The 22,555-nt window shown below is 41.6% G+C and overlaps 1 protein-coding gene across 8 annotated transcripts in view; it reads left to right on the forward strand.

The window, feature by feature from the left end:
* The window catches only part of ZNF711 (zinc finger protein 711), a 55,333-nt gene that overhangs the window by 13,742 nt on the left and 19,036 nt on the right, over positions 1–22,555 (forward strand). For 5 of the 8 annotated variants that reach the window (XM_056359322.1, XM_056359324.1, XM_056359325.1 and 2 more), the window contains 7 exons: positions 7,072–7,176; positions 8,747–9,277; positions 16,768–16,926; positions 19,377–19,523; positions 20,129–20,266; positions 21,667–21,714; positions 22,295–22,438. In XM_056359322.1, the coding sequence (XP_056215297.1) occupies positions 7,098–7,176; positions 8,747–9,277; positions 16,768–16,926; positions 19,377–19,523; positions 20,129–20,266; positions 21,667–21,714; positions 22,295–22,438 (1,246 nt within the window). In that variant the 5' untranslated portion in view covers positions 7,072–7,097. Of the gene's footprint in view, positions 1–1,250; positions 1,794–7,071; positions 7,177–8,746; positions 9,278–13,137; positions 13,226–16,767; positions 16,927–19,376; positions 19,524–20,128; positions 20,267–21,666; positions 21,715–22,294; positions 22,439–22,555 lie in introns of those variants that run through there. The other 3 variants (XM_056359321.1, XM_056359328.1, XM_056359329.1) reach the window with 3 other exon arrangements.

Below are 22,555 nucleotides of genomic sequence, written 5' to 3' on the forward strand. Positions count from 1 at the left end.
AATGGTGTAGTGCAAAATGAGATTTACTTGCATGATTTTGGTACCTACACATAGCTGCCTGGTGCCATTTTTGACACTCCCTGGCATTCCATCTGATGTCCTGCTGCTGTTTTAGAAGAGGGCGAGTCCTCTATCAGCCATATCTATTTTGGACATCCTATCAGACATGTAGGCAACTGAATCCCACTCTTTGTCTATGAACAAAATTAATGTCAAATGCAACTGTAAAGGCAAAACTTTATAACACAAAGATCCATTTCTATGGGTTACCTGTATTTCAAGCAGGAAAAAAAAGAGAAGAATTGCTTTTATTTCCCTAATGGTGTTTGAAATTCAGGCATTTGAAATTCAGTACAAAACAGTACTACAATCCGTTCATCGTAGCCTGTGCACAGATGTAGTAAGTCAGTTTCTAAACCAGAGGGGGGTGTATGCTAAAATACCCTTAGCTTAAAGCAGGTTTAGAAAAAGTGACAGTTACAACCTGTTAAGTTAAATCAGAGAAAGGACCTTCTGGGCTTCTCTAGCCCCAAGCTTTTGCATATTTACATTTGGAAGTGTATGCTGTTTTCAGGTGTTGAATGATTTTACTGTTATGGTTACTAAGGTGTATTCATGCTAATTCTTTAGACTTTTATTTTCTTCTTTTTTGCTAGATCTACCAATGTTGTATTAAGATAACTACTTGAGTAGAGATGCTGGTATTCACGCAGCTGTACCTGAAACAATTGAAAAAAATGTGAATACTGTGATTTATGCCAGTGGTTTCTGTCAGGGTTTTTGTTAATTCTATACGTGAGACTACTACTACGGGCAAGAGTGCATTTTAAATACCAAACCTCATGTCTTTAATGTCAGAGTACTGCTTCATTATTGCACAAGGACAGGCACAGCTGCTGCGTCGGGGTGCCCTCATCTTTTCGTGGGGAACTGAAGGTGGCCGGGAGGACAGTGAGGCAGGCCCAGTTCACCTGGGATCTCCATAACCTTTTTTGAAACCTTTTACCTTCACGCTTGCTTTTGCATTCTCTCCGAAATAAGTGTGTATATATAGAAGTACTTGACATTCAATAGAGAATACAGAAATGGGGCTGGACCCGACCTTGTTTCAGCAAAGGATTTCCAAAATGCGCGGCGCGACGCCGGGGCCGCACGCAGCCGCGTGTGCAAGGGGCAGTGCGTGTGGGGCGCGGCGCGGCCGGGGGCCGCACACGGACGTTGATCACGATTTCCCTCAGGGCGCCGCCTCCTCGCGGGCGCGGTGCCGTGCCGAGCGCTCCGTGCGGGCTGCGTTACTGCTCGCCGGGGCCCCCTACCCTCCCCCGGCCGCGCCGGCTGTTCCCTGGGCATTGTTACTTCCCCGGGGGAAGCCGGGGCCGAGCGTCCCGCGGCCACCCCTGCGCACCCCCGCGGGAGGCAGCGAGCGGCGACGGAGGGGGTCCGCGCTCTCCCCCCCGCCCCGCGGCCGCCTCTCCCCCGCGGCGCACAGGCGCGCTCGGCGGCGCGGGCAGAGTGAGGGCAGCGGCCTCGGCGCGGCGGGTGCGCCTGCTCGGTGCGCGGGGCGCGCAGTGACGTGCGGCGGCCGCCGCGAGGCCGGCGGCGAGCGGGCGGCGGGGGGAGGGGAGCAGGCCGCGCGCGCTCGCGCCCCGCCGCCCGGCCCAGCCCAGCCCGTGATTGGTGCAGGCCCGGACCCGGCGGACCCGAATGCCAGGCCGCGGCGGCGGCGGCGTCCTGCGGGCCCAGCACCCCCCCCGCCCCCGGGCCGCGGCCGCCCGGCGCGGGGAGCCGCTCAGGTGAGCCGCGGCGGCGGAGCCGGGCCGGCGGGGGGTGGGGACAATGGAGGCGGTTAGGCCTCACGGCAGGCCGCGCCCGAGGCCTTGCCGCCGCGGGAGCCGGTGGGGCCGGCCGCCGCCGTCTCCCAGCGGGTCGGCGAGCCCCGGGCGCCGGCGGCTGCTGCGGTGCCGGGCGGGCGCGGGCGGGCGGGTGGCGCCGGCAGGCCCAGCGGCTGAGGGGCCTTTTCGGGCGGCCAGAAAATGGCGGAAAACAAGATGTCGGCCGGCGGGGCGGGGAAGGCTGCGGCTCCGCAGGCCGCCGCGCCGCCGGGACAGGGGTTATCCCCGCCTCCCCGGCCCCTGTGCCGCCGCCCGAGCCCGCCCTGGGGGGGGGTTGTCAGCGGCCGCAGGACAGGGGCTGGCGGCGGCCCGGGGCAGGCTGAGGGGAGGCCGCGCGGGTGGCGGGCCCTGCCCTGCGCGCCCCTGCCACGGGCGGCGTCCCACGGCGCGCGCCCTCCGCGGGCTCCTTTGTCTCCGCGCGCCCCCTACGCCCGCGGCCGCCTCCGCCGCTGCGCGCGCCGCCCGCCGCCGGGGCGCCTGGGGCCGCTGCCGGTCGCTCCGGCGCTGAGCGAAGCGGGTGCGGGCGGGAGGCTCCGCGCCGGGCTGCCCGGCCGGCACTGCGGGCTCGCCCGACACCGCCGCGCACCCGCCGCCCGGCGGCGCGCCCGCCCCGCGAGCACGCGCGGGGGACCGCGCTCCTCCGCACCCGCGCAGCGCCCCCGGCTCCCCCCGCCGCGGCGGACCCGGCGGTGCGGGCTCGGCCGGGGGCAGGCGGGAGGGTGTGTTGCTGCCGTGGCTGTAGCGCGGAGGCGCAGCTGCTCCTGCTTGGCTCGCTTGCCGGCAGCCGGACAAAATCTCCTTCGCTGGTTTTGTCTTTGTCGTTTTAAGGGGATGCAGAGGGTGAGGGTAGGTTGTCATGGATGCTTGATGGGCGAACACAATAAAGGACTTTAAAATGGATATGTTAGTTTTCATACCCAGTCTTTATTCCTTGAAGGGCTTCTGTTAACCTGCACGTGATTTTCTTAATTGGATCCTTCTGTGTAATATTTCTGCCGAGGCGAGCTGTTTCTCATTGCGTTTCTGTTGGTTGCTGCATTAAAAAACAGCTGGGGGGGAGCCTCAAAATCCTCAGGTATCTTCAGGGGAGGATAATTCTCTGTGTTCTTCTTGAACTTGAACGTTGAGGTAATCAGAAAAGATCTGGTTTGGATTTTTCAACTACCTACAAGTTCACTTACTGTGTTACGTTGCTCTATAGCTGAGCTCGATCCTTTTGATTTAATCAAAATGTCATTTGCAGCGTACAAATACCTGGGATGCCTGACAAAGTACGCCGATGTGTTTCATTATATGTAAACAAGACTGAAATATTATTCAGAAGAAATTCACGATTTTAAAGGAGGGCTTAAGGGCTGACAAAGCAAATAGGCTTTATTTGGAAGCGTATCACCTGAACATGTGGGGAATAGTTGTATGTGTAAGCTGGAGAGATGCTTAGCATTTGCAGGACCGTGCTATAGGATACAACAAAATGTATTAAATATGTTCCTATTTATGAAGAAATACTCAATTGTAATGGGCTTTCTCTAGAAATATTTTCTAATGTTATAAAAATTTTAAATATGGCAACAATGCCTGGAAGTCAGCTTATCGATTGGGAGCTTCATTGTACCTCCGGATACAAGAAAGACCATATTTTTTCCTGGGAAGGGTAGACGTGCTGAGGCATTTCATTTTTTTCCTCCTCAAAATATTTTGCTGAAGATCTCTCAATTCAGAGTGTTTTCTGAAAGCTTTCTCAAAGGAAATTAAAGTATTAATGGTTATTTTATGATACTTTTATGGGAAGAGTAAGCTAAGAAATCAGCGTGTATACTAAGAGCAGTGTTTATAAGGCCTGGGCCTTTACCAGTTTTTCAATTGAGTGTTGCTGTTATAAATCTGTGGTCTTAGGTAGTCCCAGTCTGCCAACCATTATCTTGGATTTTAAAAAACACCATTTACAGTAGTAATTTACAGTTGTGTTCCTGCCTGTAGGCAGATGCATCATGTAGTTGGGATTTTTCACTCTAAAATTCATTGCCTGGTCTCAGCTGAGTCCTCTGTAAGGAAGAGCTTTGGGATAAAGAACTGAAATAGGTTAAAATCAACGTTCTCCTGAAGCTAGTTGGAAAAAGAACTATATTTTTCAAAAAAGAAAAGCAGTATCACATACATGTTTTGAAAATTTAGCCTTCAGACATTGCTCTGGGAGTCTCAGTTTAGGTTTCATGAAATTCAACATTTTGGGATCTGATGATAACATACTCCTTCCTGGTGCAAGATAGCATGCTGTATTTAAAAGAAAAATCAATGAAAATATTAATGGAATGTCATAAAGTGGTATTATTTTGTTGGCTGATGCTTACAAAGCATTTTTATGGTAGTTGCTTTTGAATACACAGAAGAAAAGGTGAATTCAGAGGAAAAACTTGAGATCTTAATAGAGGCAAGAGAAGTATGGATAAGTGTAGGGTTATGGTAGCATACAGGATTGTTACTTTCTGCCTTATTTCTTTGGCTTTTTTTGAAACATAGGATTGGACTATTTCTGCTATGATTGCGTGGGTATATAACCCATTGTACTACAGAAGGAAGCTGTGAAGAACCAGAATTAATTACTGTACTACATTTTTTGCTGTTTCCAATAATAAGGTTTGCATGCATATGTAGTGCATGGAACTAAATCATCTGCACTACTGAAACCTAGGAGCAAAAATACCCAGTTGTAGGAGAATTGTGGGCCTTAGCTGTTGTTAATTGTTCCAGCGTTAGCAGGAAGGGGTTTTCCTGCTGTCACTGCATTCCTTTAAGACCTGAAAGCAGATATATAAAATAAATCTGTGATTGTGTAGTTGGTGCAACTCAGTCCTGTGTCTGCATTGAGGGTTTAGAAGAGTATACTTAAGTAGTGGTTGAATACCAGCTGCATCAACTGAGGTGCAGCTTCAGCATGTTTACTGCTAATGTGTCATCATCCATATCTGTTTTTAGTGGAAGCTTAAGGTATTCATAGTACTACGTGCACCCGTGAGTTCAGTAGTTTTTACAGTCCTGTTAGCTACTGTCAAAGTACTCCTTTTAGCGAGAACTTACTTTCCATGCAGAGTTTTTAATTTAAATTAAGATCATAGCCTGCCTTTGTATTGAATTTTCAGTGTAGCCCAAAATACAGTATATTTGGGCATCTAATTATATAACCTGATAATAAATTAAATTTCTTATTGAGAAGGAAGAAGAGCCTAGCATATCCTTCCTGTAATCTCAGATTGATACAATTTAAGGTAATTTTTCATATCCATGTACATTAAGAAGGAAGGATTACCTGAGTGTCAAGGCTGTGGTCAGGAAATTTTAGAGTATTGCATTAATTCTGAAATTGCTATATTAAATTAGCTATTTATGGTCTAGAGCTGTATCTTATTTTGTAACAGCAAGTATTCGTTAGCTACTGTGAGATTTCAGGTGGCTGTGACTGTAATTTAGGAGTGATAGACCATCGCGTTAAGGTTCTGAAACTGCTTTATAATTCTCACATGGTGAAAGAATTTGATTTTGGAGCTAAATCTTAAAACTGCACTGGAATTTGATTGTATGGGTGAAATTGGGCCAGTTAAATCCTTGACTGCTTTCGCCAGTGATCATGTTTGACTGGGTTTTTTGTGATACCAGCTGGTCTGTGGACCTAACTGCTCTGTTACGGCACCTTCGAGAAATTACATTGGGGAATTCTTGCAGCTCTGCAAGAAGAATGTTGTGTTGTCATTGTCCCCAAGAGTTAGTACTGAAGATTTTTTAAAGACAGTTTGAGAGAAGTAGGTTTGAGCAAATAATACGTGGAGAAAGTGTTGAAAGGGTAATAGTGACACTAGGTGATATACAAGTTCTTTGGTTCTTTTGTGTTCTCAGGTAGTTGAAAACTCCTTGGGGTGGATCAGTGACTTTTTCTTGAAATTGCCATCATCGTGGACTGCTTGCTGCTTTCTTTGCCTGAGGATTTCAGGAGTGTAAAAGAAGGAATAGTCACTGCTCAGTTCCTTCCTTGACAGTGAAGGTGCAGCAAGCATGGACGTGTGGTTCTGGACTGTGTGTGCAAATCGAACTAAGGGCTGATGATGTTTTCTACCAGGCCTTTTGTCAGACTTTTAATGAAATAGGGGTTCATACACAGACACTGGAAGACAAAATCGGCTTTGGCGCTTTTGTTCTCGTAAATTCAGTGCACTACACAGCTTTTTCAAAATGTACATGTAATTAAACATAATGTTCAGTCAAATTTACGTGTTAAAATTAGTTTTGAAATAGCTGATAGATAGAAAATCGTGAAAGAATCTGAAAAATTGATACTCCTGATGAAATTCTCAACTTTCTTCGATGCAGCTCCACACAACCATAATAACCAGTCCCGATAATTAAAGGGTATATACAGACGGGGATAGAGCAAAAGTGACTTCTTAGTGTGTAGTTGCTCGTGTATGTTACTATGGTAAGGCATGCGGTTAGTAATAGTGTGTGCACAGTGTGACGGCTGACTTGCATTTCTTGCTTCTACAGACAGCTACAGTTTCTTTTAAGGCAAAGTTAACTTCCTTCCTGACAAAGTTTCTGCTTCTAGAAAATAAGTTACTGGTAACTAGGCTCAGTTGCTTGCTCTGTTGTTTGGTTACTATGGCTTGATGCTGTTGCTGCTGGTATTACAGGTGATGAGATTTCTACTGTCAGTCAATGAGCTGTTACCCTGTGGGCATAGTCTCATAAAATGGCAAAAATATTTTAATGTTCAGCTTGCAGTGGGGAAATTGAAGATTTAGGCATTTCTTGTGCTTACCGCTCCTAGAAATAATGTTGAAGTCTGAACCTCTGCAGGCTGAATGTAGCTAGAAAGCACTTTTCCATTAAATTCTATGGAATATAAACAGAACTGTTCTAGGCCAGGCAGTAACCTGGTTTCACTTGCTTGTGTAATTCTTTTGATTAACGTAGGACTACTTATGGATGGAAACATTTTCAGGATTTTGGGACAAAAAATATAAAACCAAAAGAATAAAGCAAAGTGAATTGTATGAAGTACTGCATGCTTTTTTCTTGAAGTTTTGGATAAATGCTCTGTGTTTGTCAGTGTGACATATTAATCCAGTAAAGCTAATCAACACAGTAACACTGTTTTACATAAATTCTGATTTTGCTTTTATTGCAGCTATTTGTGAATGAACTTAGCTGAATATGGATCCAGGTGGTGGAAGTCTTGGATTGCAAACACAAGAATCCAAAATGCCTCACACTATGATTATGCAGGATTTTGGTAAACATTTTAACTATTAAAAACAATGAATAAAATCAAGACTGTTTTTCAGGCTTTTGCTGTACGTTTATAAATGATACCAAGATGCAGAGATGACTGATATGATAATGCTGTTTGCATGGCTTTTGAGAAAATTCTGATTTTAAGGTGGCATATATTATGTCTGTGTATCCTTTTGTTGCTTAATCACTTACTTCAAAATACTGAAGTAATTCTGGAGGAAAAAAAAAAAGCAACTAAGTCTGTGGCCCAGAGGGCTCTAGATGAGACAGAAAATGTTACCTGGAGTTCAATGGTTTTGTGGTATGTGAGCTTCTGCTTGAACTCATGTTGACTAGTAGCTACGTCTCCAACACACAGGAGATGTAAATAACATCCAGTACAGGATGTACACAATGTCCGAGCTTTTGTGTGCTTACCTTGATTACTGTCACCAGTTCTCCTTTAGGCTGTGTCAGTAAATGTGGTGAGAAATAATGTCTTTGAAAACAACCTGTTACGTAGGCAGCAGGTTACAGATTTAGCTGAACCTGCATGTTCACATGTGCTTAGAAGTCTTCTGTCAAGAGCGTTAGTCCTTGGACTGGACTGATACAAGAAAACTTGTTTCTAAGTTGAGTTGGGGGGAGGGATACTTTTTCTTAAATAAGCACCGTTTCTTTTGGTGGCAGTGCTAAATTAACCACACCAATTTTGAAGGTTTAGAGAAAGGACAGCAAGAAATCTCTGCTCTTTTCTTTGTTGGTCTCCATTTCTGCATTATGGTGAGATGACCTTCTCAGGTAGTGGAAATGACCATGTCTTTGTTCTAACATGAATTAATATCCCTCAGAGTGTACCAAAATAACTGCATTTGCAGTATGATGCTGAATAATTTATTTTTTTCATTCTGATAAGAACCTTTTTCTGGTTGTATTCATTAAGATTAAAACTGCTATTTATGTGTGTGTTAAAATGATTCACTGTGCATTCTCTTTTATGTATAGAAAAGTAGTCTGCAAATGTGACTGGCCAGTCAAGTCTGTTAGTGGAAAACAGATTTCTGCTCCTAGCCATTCCTTGCAATGTGGCAAGTTGTTGGAAATCATACTGTAAATACTGCATACAACTGAGTATTTGTTTTTGTCAAGGCCCATGTAGTCTGAAGGCTGAGAGTCCTTTTATCGTAACAGCAGTTAATGTATTGTTACCACACTTCCAGTGTCATGCAAGAATTCTGTGAAGGTTCAAATTGCAACTGTAATCAGATGTTTTCTAACTGAAATTTATAAAAAAATGAAATTGCAAACTGGCCTCTAGGTTTTAACATAGCAGCATTGCAAAACCCAAATAAGGGCAAACTCTGCATTACGTCTTAAAGAAGTGTCATGTTTTGGTTTTCCTATTTTAAAGAATACAGGCTGTTTTGGATAGTCCTTGTCAAGTGAAAGGCAAAATGTGGATTGTTGAAAAGTAATAGATTTGTATATCTGCGTTTAAGTGCTCTATACAGTTATTCCATGCCTTAGGTAAACCAATTGCTAATGCAATGATTTTAACATTTTTCTCCTCATTCGTAATTGTTTCATAGTGGCTGGAATGGCTGGCACTGCTCATATTGATGGAGACCATATTGTTGTATCAGTCCCTGAAGCTGTCCTAGTTTCTGATGTTGTTACCGATGATGGAATAACTCTTGATCATGGCTTAGCAGCTGAAGTTGTCCAAGGACCTGACATCATCACTGAAACTGATGTTGTGACAGAAGGCGTAATTGTTCCTGATTCTGTTTTGGAAGCCGATGTTGCTATTGAAGAAGCTTTAGATACCAGTGATCATGTTTTGACTTCTGATCTAATAACAGAAACCGTTAGAGTTCCCGATCAGGTGTTTGTGGCTGACCTTGTTACGGGTCCTGATGGACATTTGGAGCACGTGGTGCAAGACTCTGTATCAGGAGCCAACTCACCTACAATGGTTTCAGAAGAAGTTCTTGTAACGAACTCAGATTCTGAAGCAGTCATTCAAGCAGCTGGTACTGTTCCTGGCTCCACAGTGACTATAAAAACAGAAGATGATGATGATGGCAAGAGTACATCTGAAGACTACTTAATGATATCTTGTAAGTTAAACAAAGGTAGATATAAACAGGAGATTATCTGAAGTAGAAGTGGTCTGGTGGGGAGAAGTTACTATAACTGGACTCTTGCTGCATTCTGTACTGGAACGCTCAAGTAATAGTCTATTACCCAGTTAATTCTTGGTGTCTGGATTTGGATTTTCTTGATGTAAAGTCCATTATTGCTGATACAGCAAGAAAGAGTGATGTGCTGTTGAGTGAGTATGTGTGTATTTCTGAAACTAGATGTTTCTGAAAATTTAGAAAAACACATTGGAAAGTTAAACATTCTGTGTATTTTGAGTGTCATACTTTCTTTTTTTATTTTTTAAATACACAGGTATTTAACCACGTTACGTAGTTTTGTGTCAAAATAACGTGTTGGGTTTAAGCAGTAGAATCCAGCAAAGAAGGGAGCTTTTTAAGATAGCTGACTCGTAAAGTTTTCTCTTAAGTTTCCACAAAATACTGTTTGTTTAGTTGTATTAAAAATTACAGTAGGCATTTTATTGTATGTTGCGCTGTTCTGGGCTGAACTTGACCTTAAGGGGTTGTGTGCATTAACTGATGGGCTCTGACACTGGGCGGCTGCCCATTGCAGTTCTCGCACCACATTCAACTCTGAGGAGACTGGCCCTACGCTGCTTGCGGAGTGAGAGCTGCTGGAAGGACCTAAGGTGTATTCTGTTTCTTCAGTGGTTCAGTTACGCTCAAGATAAAGAGTTTTTATTGTTACACAAAGTTGGTAAAATGTATGATAGTTCATTTTAAAGTTTTGACTTCTCCAAATTAGTTACTGAAATGTGAGTAGGTCAAACCAGATTTTATTTAGTCAGAAACAATATGCTAAAAAAAAATGGCAGTGCCAAGTGTGTCAGAAGTGTCAGTCTGTTCACAGCAAGCTGCCTGTATTAAAAATGTCAAGACAGAGGACATGACTGATTAGTGATCATAATGATTTCATATTTTGTAGTATTTATGTCCCTTATGCAAAATATTTTTTTTTGTTATTTATTTTTTGTTCAGTATAGGATGGACAGCAACGGGTTTTTTTATCATTCTATCATGACTAATGCCATATGTCAGCAGTGGAAGTCAAAAAGGTTTTTTTGGCAAAAGAATAAAAAAAAACCTCAATCTGAAAGCAAATTAGACCTATAACAGAAAAAATCCCGTGTGTTTGCAAATGAAGGAACACCATTTTTACAGTCAGTTGTTTCACTGAAAAAATTCCTCCTTTCTGATAGAGTACTTATGGTGAGTTGTATTCTGTAACTGCAGTATTTCCAGCTGCACCTTTTTATTGTAAGTAAAGTCACGTTTGGAATTTGGAATTCCTTCTAAGCTAAGTGTGATTGATAATGATGACCACTGCACTTAGACCAGAGAATCTTAAACTTTTAAGTAACAGTTCCCTGATGACCTCGACTGTCTGATACATTTATATTTTTGTCAGGTGTTCTCAAGCCTACCAATGGCTTTTTGCAATGTTTCGAAGCCAGTGTGAAACCTAATTTTCAGCAGTTAGATTTCTATATATGTATAATCATGATACGTCTGAATATTCACAGCTGGAAGCTACATTATTAATTATAATTTTATTTTAAGTTACTGTTTTAGATAAATTAAGGCAGTCATAAAATTATAGACTCGTTCAGGTTGGAAAAGACCTTTAAGGCCACCCAGCCCAGCCCCTAACCCAGCGCTGCCAAGCCCACCGCTGAACCGTGTCCCCAAGCACCGCGCCTGCGGGGGTTTTGAGCCCCCCCGGGGACGGTGCCAGCACCGGGTCCCTGGGCAGCCTGTCCCCCTGCCCGGCCACCCTTTCCGCGAAGGAATTTCTCCTGAGATCCCCCCTGACCCTCCCCTGGCACAGCCTGGGGCCGTTCCCTCTTGTCCTGTCGCTGGTTCCCTGGGGGAAGAGACCGACCCCCCGGCTCCAGCCCCCTCAGGCAGCCGCAGAGCGATGGGGCCCCCCCGAGCCCCGTTTCTCCAGGCTGAGCCCCCCCAGCCCCCCCAGCCGGTACCGCAGCCCCTTCCCCAGCTCCGTGCCCGTCCCTGGACACGCTGCAGCCCCTCGGGGTCTGTCCTGTAGCGGGGGCCCAGCCCTGAACCCCGCGTTCGCGGGGCCCCCCCAGTGCCGGGCGCAGGGGACGGGTGTAGCTGCCGGCCCCTGCAGGTCAGCCCCAGCCCCCCACCCCCCCAGCTCGGTGTCATCTGCAGACTGAGGGGACACTCGATCCCCATGTCCAGACTGTCGATAGGGATGAGATCCCTTGCCTCTGCTGTTTCAAGGCTGGATTGTGCTGGGTACACCAGCCTGACCCAAAGAAGTATCTTACTAATTTTTTTTCTCTGCAAAAATGAATCAGTCTTACACAGTTGTTCATTTTTTGGTAGTTTTTTTTAAACTTTTTAAATTAGCCTTGAATTTGTTACATTTATTAATCTTTTGTGTAGAATAGATAACTGTTTAACCCCCTTTTTATTTACCTATATTTTTATATTGTCAAATGTTCAGAAAATATTGTAGAAAGTTGATTTTATGACATTTCTTTCAGGGTGTATATACATGACTTGAACTTTTTTTATAACATAAACCACATCAAAATGATAGTTGTAAAGAATCTCAAAACACTTAGCTGTCTTTTACTGAAATTTAACATCTAAAAAGGAGGGACTTTGCATTAAATGCCAGATAACGCCCTTAGGGAATACCACCAGCTGTTCTGTGGAACACGTTTGGGGAACTTGTAAAATACTACATTTTAGGGTGTGAAGCTGAGCTGTGTGGAATTTTAACTTACCTTACTCTTGTTGAAAATTAACACTTGAAATATACTGAAAGGTGATTTTCACCATTTTAAGGTGACATTCCCATGTAGATACTTTATATTCTATTTGTAATTATATTTTTGCGTACATACTATTTGGAAAATAATCGGTTTGTCTTTGATAGTTCTGGAAACTAGCTGTGTATGATTTTGTGATTAGAAATTTTCACTGGAACATCATCACCAGTCTGCTCTCTCAGTGGAGCTGATTTCAGCTTTTTAAAATCAGCCTTACAACCGTAAAGCTTTAAAATCTTTTTTTTTATACGTTCACAATGTATGCCACGGGATATGCATGATCCCTTGTGCTGAATCTCCAGAATACCTGTTTAAAAGGGACTGGTTAAAGAGGAAATTTAATAGCAAATGAATGCATATGGTGTGAGCATGAACCCAGTCCGTCTCGTACTGAGATGGGAAGATTAAGAACAGTACATCCCACTTTGCCAGGGAGGAGTTAGCACATGTGTAGCTTAAAGCATACCCTTTTTTGTTTTTCAGGTTTGCGATATTCAGACCCACAGCGGATTGCCAGCTCCCGATCCGTGTGTTGGCCCTGCATGCACTATGCTGGTGACCTCATACCCACCAAAGAGCAACACTGGAGCTGGCCTTTAGGGGTAAGGTACTGTTCCACCACCACCTCCTTTTTAGTGTATTACAGTACAGTGTTACATAATCTGCTAAACATTTTAGTATTAATACTCCTATATTGTAACCTATGGGATATAAAATAAGTATATCAGACATTAAAAAATATGAAAAATTGTAAAACCACAGGACTTATCTTGCCCTCATGTTATCCCTATGGGCTCCTATGGTGGGTGTGATATCACCAGCGTTAGTGCATGCTGAGGCATCATATGAATTGGGAGCTGGCAATCCACGGTGAATCTGGACATCACACACCTGAAAACAGCAAAGTAAGGTAAGTTTAAAATCGGAAGTGTGCTGAGTTTTCCTTTAAACCTTGTTTATGCAGGAGGATTCAGCATATATTTATAAAGGTTCTCTGTTGTGTTTTTTCAGTTAATTTTAAGTGACGGGATAATAATATGTAGTGTTTCTGGTGGATGAGTCAGATCTGAAAGACACTTTCATATGCCGTTGACATAAAGTAAGCATTCTTGTTCCTGAGAGCTATCACTGGGAAAAGTCACCAGATAATTTAGCACTGAAGGGTTAGCAGTCTGTTATTGAAGCCATATTACTTAGACAATAGAATACTTTCATGATCTGTTTTTTAAGGAATTCTTAATATTTTGGAACTTGACAGAGATTACAATGCCCTGCTGTGTTGATTATTTCCCCCTTATCTAAATGTGTTTAAAAAATAGATTGAAACCATGAAATTTACTTCATATAAGACAGCAATTTAAGCAATAGCAGTTGCCAATTTAGTGTGGTTTGTTATTGCGGTATTTGAAACACAAGGCAAGATCTTAAAAATGACAGTCTATATCAGTATTATTTTCTCAGTCCAGTTTATATTTTTCAGAATTTGTTATATTACAGTTTGGTGTTTTTTAAAAAAGTGATTCCAGAGGCCCTGGATACGCAGACTTCCTGATATTACCTTAGCTTAAATTGTAGAGAGTGAACATCTTTGAAAATACACAGGTTGGTTGATGCTGTGCAAATAACCACTAATTTTAGAAATCATGTTGACCCCTCTAAGACAGGGCTCCCTGTTTTTTAAAGCATGCTGAAGATCTGGGGGCTTTACTTGAAGTGGTAAAATGCAGCACGTGAGTGTACATGCTATATTAATGTATTTTACTTCATATTTTGGGGTAAAAATACTTAGAAAATTGAAAAAAATTGGTCACTTTATGTAATCTTTGTTGTATTGCAACTGATGTCCCAGTAAGGCAGCTATCTAAAATTGTGAGGTTTTTTTCTTATGTTATTTCACCGGATACATAGTGGTGTGCAGTCATGGTCACCCAATATTATTTGGGAATTTTTGCCGTAAAGAAAGCTTGTTACCATACATGTGTGATAATGCCACTGTTCATAGGATATTGCTGCTGTTAAAGAACCTTGCGGTACAGAAATATTTCCTTTGTTAGACTGATAATGCATTATGTTTATAAAATTTCTGAGTTCAGAAAAAGTTGGTGTTGCTTGAGTTGCAGTTTTGAAAATAACTTTACTACCACCTACCAATTCTGAAATTATAGTAACAGCTTATAATTAAGTGTATTCTTCCACCTGGTCTTTAAATACTCTTTTTTTCTGCATTTTGGTAGCATGTCTAGTCATACAGCTATATATATAAAATCACTCCTGCCATGTACTATTAGTTACTTTCTGTCCTTCAGAGAGACTTACAGATACAGTGGAAATGTTCATTGTAGTAAAATTAAACATATGTGTATCCTTTTGAAGAATATGAATAAGAAACTTCTATAAACGTTAAAAGCCATGCAGAAAAGAAAATGGTCTTTAATAAATTCAAACACAGTAAATGTATGGAAGTACTTTTTCCGAGATAAGTATCTTTTAGCATCTTCCCTTCTCCTGTTGGTAAAGGTTGCATAATTCTCTCTTCTAAATCCATTCTGTCAGCATAAAAAATACCAATTAGCAGATGCAGTAACACTCCCATACTGGATATAAAGATACACTAACAATCTAACGCTGGTAAACTTTAAGTTTGTCGAAGGAATGTGCCAGGTTCTCTGTTGTGGCGTTCTCATCTGTGCTATTCATACTCGGGCTGTTCCTATTGTGCTGCAAGTTAACGGGAGTGCCAGGCAGTACATGTCAGATACTAACAGACTGAGGTGTTGATGTTGCTGACATAGATTTTAATAGAGATTTAGAATGTTTTTAATTAAAAAAAAACCAACCAAACTTTTCCTGAGAAAATTGTTTTTTTCTGCTGATCCAAGTTTGGGATTCTTCGGGCAATGCAATTAATCTCTTATTTACAAAAAGAAACAGCTAAAACAGCATTTTTAATATTTTCAGTTTAATTTTCATCAAAATATATGCATTTCAGAGGTTCCAAAATGAAATCAAAGAGTTGTTTGTACTTACCTGCATTATGTCTAGTTCTGTCCTCAATAACTTCTATACTCTTCTGGTGCAGTCCAGGATTTGTGAAATGGGAATAAGGTTCCTCAGTGCGGGGGTGACACCCGCTACGTGTTAGAGAGGTGTTTCTGGGGAGTCCTGTCCGTGAGTGGGAAGGGCTTAGTTTGGGATTGCTGTGGTGGATTCCTGCCCTGCTGCAGGGAAGGCATCTGCTCCTGTTCTAGCAGGTTCTGAACCACCTCACACAACTGCCTAGAGTGTTCAGAAAAGCTTAAACTAACTCCAGTGTAGCTGGGTAGACCAGGCTGTAGCCTGGGGCAGTTAAAAGCAGCTCTTCAAGAGCAGCCGTGGCTGCACTGAGGGCAGGGGGCTTAGAGCGGGACTGGGAACCACTGCAGCCATCCCAAGGTAAGCCAGGCTTTCCCCAGTCGTCAGAGCCCTCGGGGGCTGCGTGGGGTAGACTCTGGTCTTAGTCATGAAAAGCTACTGTCATTTCAATACGATTATTATTTTTTTTTACCTAGTATGCACCTATTTTAATGTTATGTATGCATTAAATTGCTGTTTCCCTGGAATGTATTTAATTCAGATTTTGTTTACATTTTGTGGAATTCCTCTTTATTTAGAGGACTTCTGTGGGTGTTAAGCATTGCACAGGTTTGTGTTGGCCATCTGCGCAGGAGCTAATTTTATCCACCAAGAGAAGTGTGTTGGCAGTATGTATGCCAGAAAGAAGCCTAGTTCAGTGGCCTCCGTATTGGCAATTTGGGGTGTGTGTGTGTATATATATATATATATATATATATATATATATATATATATATATATGGATTTCTATGTGAATACCCTTTTTACCAAAATAGTGTTAATTCTGCATTTTTCGTAGTTCGAATGTACTTTTTGTTGTATAAGTAAAATGAGCATTTTGAATATATGGACCAAAAATCAGAGTGACTAAGATGGATACATAAAGGATGAGAAGTCAGTTTCACATAGTAGTATTTGGATTTATTGTCACTGCATCTTTTAATCAGCTGTATATTATACAGTAGTTTTCGTTAATGTATATGTTTTCAAGTGATAAAGTAGATAAAATCACAGTTCCTTTTACAGTGAAAGTGTAGTCAAATTTCTGATGTGCACCTTTTTTACTGGGAATATACTCTTGAGTCATCCCTCTTCACACAGCTACTAATTTTTAGTCACCAGTATCTTAAGAGTAGTGAAACTTTTGGGAACTCTTAGACTGTAACAGGCAATTCTGGGTTAATTTTAAACATTTTTGACAGGTGTTTAATTTTACTTGATTTTGATACATTTTTGCTTTCTAAGTGTAGTAGTTTCAGACACAACCAATTACCACATTCTCTTTGATGACAAGCTCCCTCTTGTGTTGTTCATTCTGTAACTGTTGCTGTGTCCTGAGTTGCAGTACAATGAGTACTGAACTTCCGGAATCTCTTCTAAGTATCTTGAGATTAACTGTTTTGTAAAAGTCATTTATGAATACAAACCTTTATTATGCATGGGGGTAATACTGGAGAAAATCATACTACTGATTAATTTGACTTTTTAAAAATGTGTTTGAACCTCATTATTGTTCTCTTCTCTTTACAGTGGATGATGTTGGAGAAAAATTGGACCATATAGGAAGCACTCCCTTGAAAATCAGTACCGAGGTGACAAATGATGATGTTGCTAAAGATGATGGTTTTGGTTCAGAAGTTATCAAAGTGTACATATTTAAAGCTGAAGCTGAAGATGATGTTGAAATAGGTACCTTTTAAATTTTATGTATTCTTCCAGTAGTATGAAGTATTTCAGTGCCATCTTGTTATTTGTTCTTAATTTCATATAATCTACTGACTGGAATGTTCCGTAGACTGTGAGTTTTGTGGAGGCTGCCTGTATGCACTAAATACTGGGTGTGTATTGGTCTCAAGTTCTCTTGATTAGCAGGATTTATTTTCAGGCAGCCAAAGCCCAAATGTAGAAGTGGTCGGGTGTCTGCCACTGTTTTTCAGCTGCTGCTTTTCTCTGATGCTTGTAAGACTGTGTGTTAGCACAGAAAACCCTCTAGAGTAGATTCCTTTCATTGGACGGTTTTTGGCCTTGATACAGGGAGGGGAAGACTGCTGGGGCTTTAGGCATACAGTCATGTCCAAACCTAACTAGGAAACTCAGAACTGCTCTGCAGTTCTCTTTCACAAGGGATAGACCCAGCACTTCCAGGTGCTTTGCATGCAGATGTGCAGGTAGCCCATGTTCTGTTGTTCGTGACTTGTAAAAGCAGCGTTCCCCTGCCGTTTGTCCTCTGAGCTGAAACCTTTGGCTCGTTCCATGTTACCCTTTGCATTTAGGTACTGAAACTGCCTCACTGGAGCATAGCTGGCTTGGAGCCCCAGCACCATTCACAGGGCATGCCCCATTCGCAGCGCAAACCAGCCTGATTCTGTTCTTCCTGGAGTTGAGAGGGGAATTCACCTCCCACGGACCGGTAGCGTTGGCCTGGCTATGCTGTGAAAGTCTCAACTTTAAATAGAGCTATGGATTAGATCAGCAAAGTCCTCCAATTAGTAACAGTCCTGATGCCTTTTTTCAAGTAGCTTGAACTGCTACTTCATGAAATTTCTGGCTGTATGATACCTTTATTTTTCTGCTCTTGAGACACAAGTCATCTTTTCAGCTCAGGTTAATGGCAGAAGAGGATTGTTCCAGGAATGACCAGACTGCTAGCTAATAGGGCCGTTGTCTTCGGTTTGCACTGCCAGGGTAGGTTCAGGATTAGTTAAAACTGTCTTACGAGTTGCTTGGTATCTTCTGCAAGATGATGCAGTGTAGATTTGGAAGCCTGTTCGTAAAGTCCGTCACAAGGTCGCCAAAGTAACTTTACACGTGTTGCTATCCTGTTTGGAATAGACAGTGTCTGATTTGGCTAAAGGTTAGTGAGTATTTCTGTAAGGCCCAGGTATTTCCAGTATTTGATCCTTAATTCCTTTCAAGTGTGAGAAGAAGGTTATGAAGACCATGTGCATTTAGCATGAATACCCAAGACCATGGGCAAAGGATCTAGAGAAGCAGCATCTTGTCATTCCTTATCTGTTGCAGCATTCCTGTCATCTGCAAGTGCCTACCTGAATCACCAGGCCCAGTTTCTTGCTTGGGGATGGCTTGTGAGTCTCAAGGGACAGACTGCTAATGCAGCAGCAGGAAGAATTAATTTGGACTCAACCACTTAGCTGAGTATCTTTCATTGGGACCATTTGTAGTAGTAAATAAGGACTATTTATTACAGAACTACTAAATAAGTAGTAAATAAGGTGTACCAGGTGTTGGCTTGCTCTGCCATTACCTGCAGCTTCTCTACTCCCCGTTCAGTCCCCGAGATATGTGGAAGACTATGCACATCAATATTTATCTGCCGCCTCTCTCAGACTCAAGCATCAATATCAAGTTCCAGGTTGGAACTTGCTCTTTGGCCCCCTGACGGTTGTTCAAGCAGTCAGGGGGCCAAAGCTTGTCAGTCACCCCGAGCAGGACCGTGTGGGCAGGTCTTGTTTCCTTCCTTCTGCCTCTTACTCTTCAGATTGCGTTGTATCCGGGGATTTGGTGCAGCACCTTACATCCCTGCTAGTCTGTCTTTCGAGACAAGATTGTTCTTGTTGAAGTAATTGGCAGTAGCATTAGCACCGTCACGGTTTGAGAAGTATGATGCCAGTGTAAGTTACTACTTAATCCCGTGTCACGAGCCTGGGACATACACGTTAGAATCTTTGTGGGGAGAATTACCTAAAAACCATTTTTTGCAAGGTGACGAAATAGTGTTTTGGAAAGGGAAGAGGGGTAAGAATAAGCTGTTCACATGTCAAGGGAGAATGTAAAGGCTGTGTGTGAAAATTACAAGGTGAGAATTACAGTCACTGTTTTGGTGGGCATGGGCATGTCACCACTCACACCTGAGGTCACTGCTAGCGTGCATAAAAGGCTCGTGATCCTTCCTGGGTAGTGGTTGTTCAGTCTTGAATTTATCAGGACACGCTGAGAGACTTTGTCTTTACCTGCTGCAGAGTATCAAATTTGCATGATCTTATGGCAGACATGGATGTAAAAACATTTAATTGGAATTTTATGAAATAGCTTTGCTGTAAATAAGGGAAAAATACTGAAATTAATCTTGACAGTGGCTTTCTTATTTATTTAATGTGTGTAACTTCTTTTTGTTAAAGGTGGGACAGAAATTGTCACAGAGAGTGACTTTCACAACGGACATTCTGTAGCTGGAGTAATTGATCAAGGAGGTGTTGGTAGAATGCAGCGAGAAAAAATGGTTTACATGGCTGTTAAGGACTCTTCTCAGGAAGATGAAGATATTAGTAAGCATAATAAGAAACGTTTTTGTTTCTCATGCTGTTTTGTACAACAATATAAAACATCATTCTCAAGGACTTTTTTAATTTTTCTGAAGGATTCTTCAGCCTGAAGTAGTAGAAAACTAAGCTCATCTTCACTAAAAATAAAAAGCAGGCTATAATTATTTTTTTAATTGATGTGGATAAATGCACTTTGTGCATACTGTATGCAATCATTTCATTATTTATATTAAATTTAACATGTCCATGGATGAAGTTAATGAGGTTAGTCAAATTTCTCATTTTTCTGTTTTCCTGCTGTGAATTGCCTTGTTTAATCAGCTTTCTGGCAAAGTGGCAAATAAATGTCATCAGTTACAAGTTTATAAGTTTGTATATTTGAATTTATGTTGATACATGTCTTGGATTTATATTTATTGATACGTGTTTTCTCTCTTTAAGGAATGTCTGAATAAACAATGATCCCGTAAGGGAATGGGTGACTCTAAATGCCAAAGGAAGAAAAGTAATTTGTAACGGGTATCAATCAGAGTGGGAGCAAATTAAATGAAGGAAAATTTAGGATGAGCAGAATAAAATTAAAAATGTGTTTTTCTCCTTTAATCCAGGCTGTGCTGAAATAGCAGATGAAGTTTATATGGAAGTTATTGTAGGTGAAGAAGAAGCTACATCACTACCAGACACACAGCTTGAAGACTCTGGCGTGAATAAAACTTTTGTCCCTGTTGCTTGGGCTGCTGCTTACGGTAGGAAGCTGTATGCTTATTTTCTAAAAATCCTTTCCGTTATTTTCTCCCTAATCTACCTTTCAGAATCTCCGTGCAAATGTGATAATCTCTCGCCTTGTTCTAAGGGTTTGGAAACAGATCTTCTGATCTCTTAGCAGTGTCAGTTAGTGGAGTTGATGAAATGATGTGAAAAAATGTTTTGACGTCATTCATGACGTTTTTACACATAAGGTCCTTAGGTTTTTTGCAGTTAAGTATGAAAAACAGTTCCATTTTTACATTGATTTTTTTTTTTTCCAGTGGTAGCCTGTCGAACATGTTATGGATAACTTTAGTAGTTGATTGTCTTGCATATAATGAATGGATTGCTGTATGTTGAGTTTATGAAATAGAAAGGAAAGCTGTTAGGAGAATATTTATACTGTTCCTGATCCTAACTCGGATGCACCGAATGTGTGGGTTTCAGTGATTGGTTAATCTGGCTCTTGGAAGAGCTTGTAAAAAGAAGAACAACCTTAAGTATTTTACATCAGCTAGGAGGAAGGGGAAAAAACTTTTAAAAAGTAGGAATAAATGGGTAAACATATTCCTTGTAATTTCAGTTTATATACCTGTTCTAAGCCTGTTAGTCCTTCAGGTTAGAAACAAAAAGAAAAAAGGTAATTTGTTCTCTGCAGCCATGCTTCAAATAGCAGAAGTGTCTTATCAGGACATACTGCAAATTCTGAATGTTCTTTTACTTTGTATTCTTTTCTCGGATTTTGGCATACTAAATGTTTGTTAGGAGAGTATCAGGTCATCCATGGTTCATGTTATAATTAAGTGACCAAGGTAGTCAGTTAAAATCCGTTGGTGTGGTACTTGTGAGCTCAGTAGTTGGGCTGATAAAGTGGTTTAGAACCACAGAGACTTGGTACGTAGCAGTAAACGCTTTAATCCAAAATGAGGAATACACTTTTAAGGTGTTCCTTCTGCATCTCCCAGAACTTTGTAGTGCCTCATACAGATGAGTGCTGAGCAGCTGATAAAGTCGTCTTAATCAGCCTAGTTCTACTCCAGAAAGATAAAGTACTTTGATCTCAAGAACAAATGGTACATTTCAGATAACCTTGTTTCTGTGGAGGTTATGTATGAGGTTAAAAGTGTGCAGAAACAAGCATAGTAATTATGAAAAGCAGGAAAGACAGTCAGCATGGTAAGCACGCAAAGACAGCTTTAGTGGATGTTAACTGTTTACAGAGATGTGATTTTATTTCCTGGGGCTCATAATTACAAAACACTGAACTGATTCTGAACCGCACGTCTCAGTTTGGATAGAGTTAAGCCTTAAAGTTCGTTTTCTTTCATTATCAGACTTGCAAAGGCATCGTCTTTAAAAAAAAATTAATTTATAACGACTAAAATACCATTTTCTGCAGGAGACGAAAGAAGGCTACCCAGAAGATACGAAGATGGTCAAGCGGCAGGTAAGAACATGTAACAGTCCTTGGTACCACGTTAAACTAACTTGCTGGCTTGGAAAATAGAAACATGTCAATTCTCCTGATCAGGCAATGCAGAAAATTACCCATAAAGTATAGGCTGAAGGACTCTACAGTCTTTCTCTACTATTTTGAAATGAAAACAATTCTAGGTGTGTTGTAGGACTTCAGAGTGGGTGGGGAAGTTGGGAGGATCTGCCAGGTTTTTAATACAGTTCTGTAGTCAGAAAAGAGATAATGCAGTTGTTAAGAGATTAACCCAAGTTAAACAAAAGGAAACAACCAGCATAACTCAGAAGAAATTAAGGTCTTGAAAGTATGAGAAATCAAGGAATACATTTGAAAGTTAATCAGTGGTTAAAAAATATTATTGGCTTCTGCCAGCAAACATAGATAGTGCTTTATAGTGGTGCTCTTTTCTTTTTTTTAATATATATGTTCATTGTAGAGGAATGGGCAGTATTTTTTTTAAAAAAAGTAGATATGCTGCTGTGCAATTCCAGTCATCAGTCCCAAAGAAAAACGTTGTTTAAGGTTTTTTATGGTGTCTAATTTTTGTTTCTAGGAAATAACTTGGATACACGATTAGAAAACAAAAACGGTAATGCAACACAGTACCTGCAGATTTGTGATAGCATTAGCACTAATAGAGTGCTAAAACAAAAAACCAAGAAAAGGAGGAGAGGAGAGGCCAGGCAATGGCAAACAGGTAAACACTGTATGGCTATGCATATTGTCATGGAGTGGCACTTACTCCTGTACTATTCCTTCTTTTTTTTTTTTAAAACGGAGCAGAATTAAAAAATATAAATGATGTTTTGCGTAT

Source organism: Falco biarmicus, chromosome 14 (assembly GCF_023638135.1).
Source record: "Falco biarmicus isolate bFalBia1 chromosome 14, bFalBia1.pri, whole genome shotgun sequence".
Taxonomy (NCBI): Eukaryota; Metazoa; Chordata; class Aves; order Falconiformes; family Falconidae; genus Falco; species Falco biarmicus.